The following is a 4,288-nucleotide window of genomic DNA, read 5'->3' as shown; positions in this document are numbered from 1 at the left end:
GTGTGTGTGTGTGTGTGTGTGTGTGTGTGTGTGTGTGTGTGTGTGTGTGTGCGCGCGCGCTTGCAAGCACAGCTCTGTGCTGGAATAGGGCCGGAGAGGTTTGGGGCTGAGACTGGAACTGAGGTGGAGCACAGACAGAAGAGATAAAAACAAGCAGCTTGTTACAGGCGAGGAGAGGGCGTGGCCACTAAAATTCGGTACTCGGAGTTCAGAAGCTCTCCCCCAGGGCTACCACGAGAGTCAGAAGCTCTCCCCCAGGGCTACCACGAGGGAACAGCAAGGCCAATTACTATTTTATCTTAATCCCGTATTAGCCCAGCCCAGCCATGTAATGAGCTCTGTGGTTTTACCGAGGTTCAGGGCTGGCTCAGAGGCTAACGGGTTAACTGTAGCTGTCCTTCCCTCCTGCTCCCTTCGCCGTGGGCCCTCCAAGCGATTTCCACAGGCCAAAAGTACAGCAAAGCAAAGGAAAACCCGAAACAAAACAAGAAGGACGGTGTGGAGAACCGTGCAGGCAGACACTCAGCAGGCAGACACAGGAGCCAGGTGTAGGGCCCTCTTCAGCTTCAGAGCTAGTTCCGAGCCACCTTGGGCTCTCGAGGCCGCGCAGAGACACCAAGCAAAGCCAATCCACCATTTTCTCAGAGCAGTTGGGTAACAGAGCTTTCTTTTATATATTCTAAACCACCCATTAGCAAAGGGATCTAGAAGTAATAGAGCTACCGGCTAAATGAATGAATTCAGATTTCTTCCCGTGTACATGTGTCCAAATTTAGAGCAATGGAAGAACAGAAAGAATGTCTACCTGGTGTATAATGTGTTGACAGGAGAAATGTTGTCCTAAGTAGGCATCACCATGGAAGGGAGTTAAAGGAAGAGGCATTTTGTGAATAAATGGCAAGAAAGTCAGTAAATAAGAATGTCACGCGCACACACACACACACACACACACACACACACACTGGGTGGGTGCTGACAGCTCAGGTTGGCAGATACAGCTCAGCGGCAGACTGACTGCCCAGCATGTCTGAAGGCCTTAGGTTGCGTCCTCAGCACTGATAACAAAAAGGTAAATAAACTGAATAGCGGACCCATCTTGACAACTTTTTGTTTTGTTTGAGACAGTGTCTCACTATGAAACCTTGCCTGGCCTACAGAAGTAAATCAGGCTGGTCTTTAGCTCACAAAGGTCTCAGCCTGGTTCTGCCTGAGTTTGATAGCAAAGGCTTGTGTACCCCGCCTGACAACTTAACTTCTCCAAAACCCAGTCCTCCCCCCACCCCCTTCGAGACAGGATTTCTCTGTATGGCCTTGGCTGTCCTGGACTCACTTTGTAGACCAGGCTGGCCTCAAACTCACAGAGATTCACCCAAATATCTGGCTAGCCCTGTTTCAAACAAAGTTTGACGTTATGGCTTAAAAAAAAAAAGAGATTTATTTATTTCATGTATATGAGTGCTCTATCTGCATATACACCTGCATGCCAGAAGAGCATAAGGCCACATTATAGATGGTTGTGAGCTACCATGTGGTTGCTGGGAATTTGGACAAGCAGCCAGTACTTTTAACTGCTGAGCCGCCTTTTCATACCCCTGAGGATATATGGCTTAATGGCAGAGCATCTTCCTAGCATGAGCCAGGTCCTGGATTCATCCCCCAGCACCACCACCGGAAAACGAGAAAGAGAAAGAAAGAAAAGAAATTGCTTTACTGGGCCTGGACAAATGGCTCAGCAGTCAAGAATGCTTGCTGCTCTTTCAGAGGACCTCAGTTCAGTTCCCAGCATGCACCTAGTAACTCACAACTATCTGTAACACCAATTGCAGAGGATTTGAAGTCTTATTCTGGCCTTCGCAGGCACCAACACCACTCAGGCAGGCAAAACAACCAGACACATAAAATATAAAACACTCAGGGTAATTTGGGGCACATGTTAAGTACTCAGCCAAAAGTTGTGGTAGCACACGCCGCCTTGAATCTCAGTCCTGTGCAGGCAAAGGCAGGAGGATCCTTGTGAGTCTGAGGCCAGCCTGGTCTAGGTAGTGAGTTGCAGGCCAGGCTAATGGACACTGGGCAGATCCATACCCAGGGTTCCCAGAGAGGGGCTGGCAGTTATGTTCGCTGCTTACCAAGGCTATGTACTTCTGTCTCTGTGCAATTGGGGCAAACACACATCCTGACATCCTTCCTGCCTTCATACCTCCCGCCTGTGTGTGATCAAGCACATTCTGTCAGTTGGAAACCAGCCTTGTTTGCAGAGGCGAAAACACGTGGCTTGTATACATGAGCAATGGCCCCAGCATCCCAGGAAGCTCTCTGTCCTTGGGCAGGTGGGGCTCACAGGTCACCGGCATTTTTGTTTTATGGATCTCTTAAGCACAGTGATTTAGGCTTAAAACCTAGCTTTAGCCCTCGCATCCCTTTCTCTCCCTTTGGCCTTAGATCAAGGAATTGTTGAAGAAGCTGGAGCAGCTTTCAGAGGAAGTTCTAGAAATCCGGGGGGAGAATGCCCACCTCGCCCTGCAGCTGCAGGTTTGTTTTGGCCTACAGGGAAGTGGGTGGTGGTAGGGATGAGGTGGGCGGGAGCGGAAGTAGGGAGTTTCAGGAGGCTAGCCAGGCTGGACCAGTGATGGGCCAGGAAGCTTCGCCTTACCCCTTTCCTCATGCACGGTGGGTGTGCACGAGACTACCCACGTGTGCTCTCTCCCAGGATTCCCAGAAGAACCACGAAGAGATCATCACCACCTACAGGAATCATCTCCTGAACGCTGCTCGGGTGAGCTTGGTGGAGTCTGGGAGGAAGCGGAAGTGCAGAGCTGGGGGCAGGAATGCCACGCTTGCCCGTCCTCTCTCTCATACATACTTGCCATTATTTCAGACCCCTGGACCCAGTGGCAGAAGAGGCTCTGTGTGAGCGTAGAAGGAGGAGGCGTTTCTTCTTCTCCTTCCAGTTCCCTCATCAGTTGTGAGGATTTTCCCTGTCCCCACACCCCTCTCAGGTTCTCCTGGGGTGACTTTGCCTCAATCAAGGCAGAGTAGGTGGTCCCTGCCCCTCTCTTAGGGATGATGAAGTGTGGAGCTGCAATCACGCAGCGGGTGTTTGCTTCCTAGCCCTAGCTTGCTCTTCACAGCAATCCTGAAGAGCGGACATCATTCCCTTCCTTGTGAAGACGGGAAGACAGCCATAGAAAAGCTAAATATTTTACGTTACAAATGAGGTCAGGGATCTAGCTCATTGACAGAGCACTTGCCCTGTAGGCAGGAAGCCCTGTTCAGTCACAGGTATTGCAAACCAGAGCCATAACACAGCAGACAAGCTTGAGGAGAACTTGTCAAGGATTACGGGATTCTGAGAGGTGATGACTGCTAGGCTGCCCCTCCCCTGCCTTTCCCCACAGCCACCCGCTCATCATCCTCCTCCCTGTCTTTCCTGTCACCCCCAGGGCTACATGGAACAAGACGTGTACACGATCCTCCTTCGAATCCTCAGCATGCAGGAGTGAGGCAGACTCACTGCGTACCCTCAGAGACAATGGCATTTCCCTTTTGTGAGTTGTGGGTGGAAGGTAACGGGGCGGGGGGGCTTTGGAGAAAGGACGTTAAGGAAGGACTGGGGTGGTTCCTTTTGCCTCTCGGGTGGCTCACGCTGGGGTGTCCCCTAGGGCATAGATCGTTCAAGGTAAAGTCAACTGTGGAGACGGAGTGTGGGGAGTCAGTAGGAGGAGTCAGGACCTTGTGGGGAGGCGGCTTGACAGGAAGGACCAACGGGAGTGACTGTGGGTAGAACAGACAGGGAAGAGCGCTGGAGCGTTTGGCTGGCGGAAGGTGCAGGGTAACGGGACAGCGGTGCGGTGGGACAGCAGGGCGGGACTTTCAGACCCCAGGCTTTTCATTCGAAAACCGGCTCTCCCCCAGTCTCCTTCCTACTCCTTTGTGGCAGCCTGTTTCCCAGACTGGAGAGACAAGCCGCCCCTTTGGGGAGGTGGGCGTGACGATGCAGAATTGTGTGCATCTCCTCTTGCGGGGAATAAGAGCATCGCCCGGTACAGTGAGGCTCGATCAGGCTGTGGTGGGCGGGTGCGTAGGTGGGGGATTGCCCACTAGGGGCGGTGTGGGTGAGGCTTCGATGGACACGTGGACGCCAGACCTGAAAACCTGGACCCTGGAGTCAGCGCAGATGAGACCAGAATTGTGGATGTAAAAACTAGCTCCATGGAAAATAAAGCAGAAAACTGTAAAATAATAATAATAATAATAATAATAATAATAATAATAATAATAATAATAA

The 4,288-nt window shown here is 51.4% G+C and overlaps 1 protein-coding gene across 1 annotated transcript in view; it reads left to right on the top strand.

Moving 5' to 3' along the window:
- Ankrd35 (ankyrin repeat domain 35) overlaps window positions 1–4,222 on the top strand; it is a 17,321-nt gene extending 13,099 nt beyond the window's left edge. The window contains exons 11-13 of the mRNA XM_055603799.1: window positions 2,443–2,532; window positions 2,711–2,776; window positions 3,444–4,222. Of these exons, the coding sequence (XP_055459774.1) occupies window positions 2,443–2,532; window positions 2,711–2,776; window positions 3,444–3,503 (216 nt within the window). The 3' untranslated portion in view covers window positions 3,504–4,222. The remainder of the gene's footprint in view (window positions 1–2,442; window positions 2,533–2,710; window positions 2,777–3,443) is intronic.
- Window positions 4,223–4,288: the final 66 nt, after the last annotated feature.

This window comes from Psammomys obesus, unplaced genomic scaffold (assembly GCF_907164565.1).
Source record: "Psammomys obesus unplaced genomic scaffold, mPsaObe1.curated_primary_1811, whole genome shotgun sequence".
Classification (NCBI taxonomy): Eukaryota; Metazoa; Chordata; class Mammalia; order Rodentia; family Muridae; genus Psammomys; species Psammomys obesus.
This window is presented reverse-complemented; position numbering and strand designations above follow the sequence as displayed.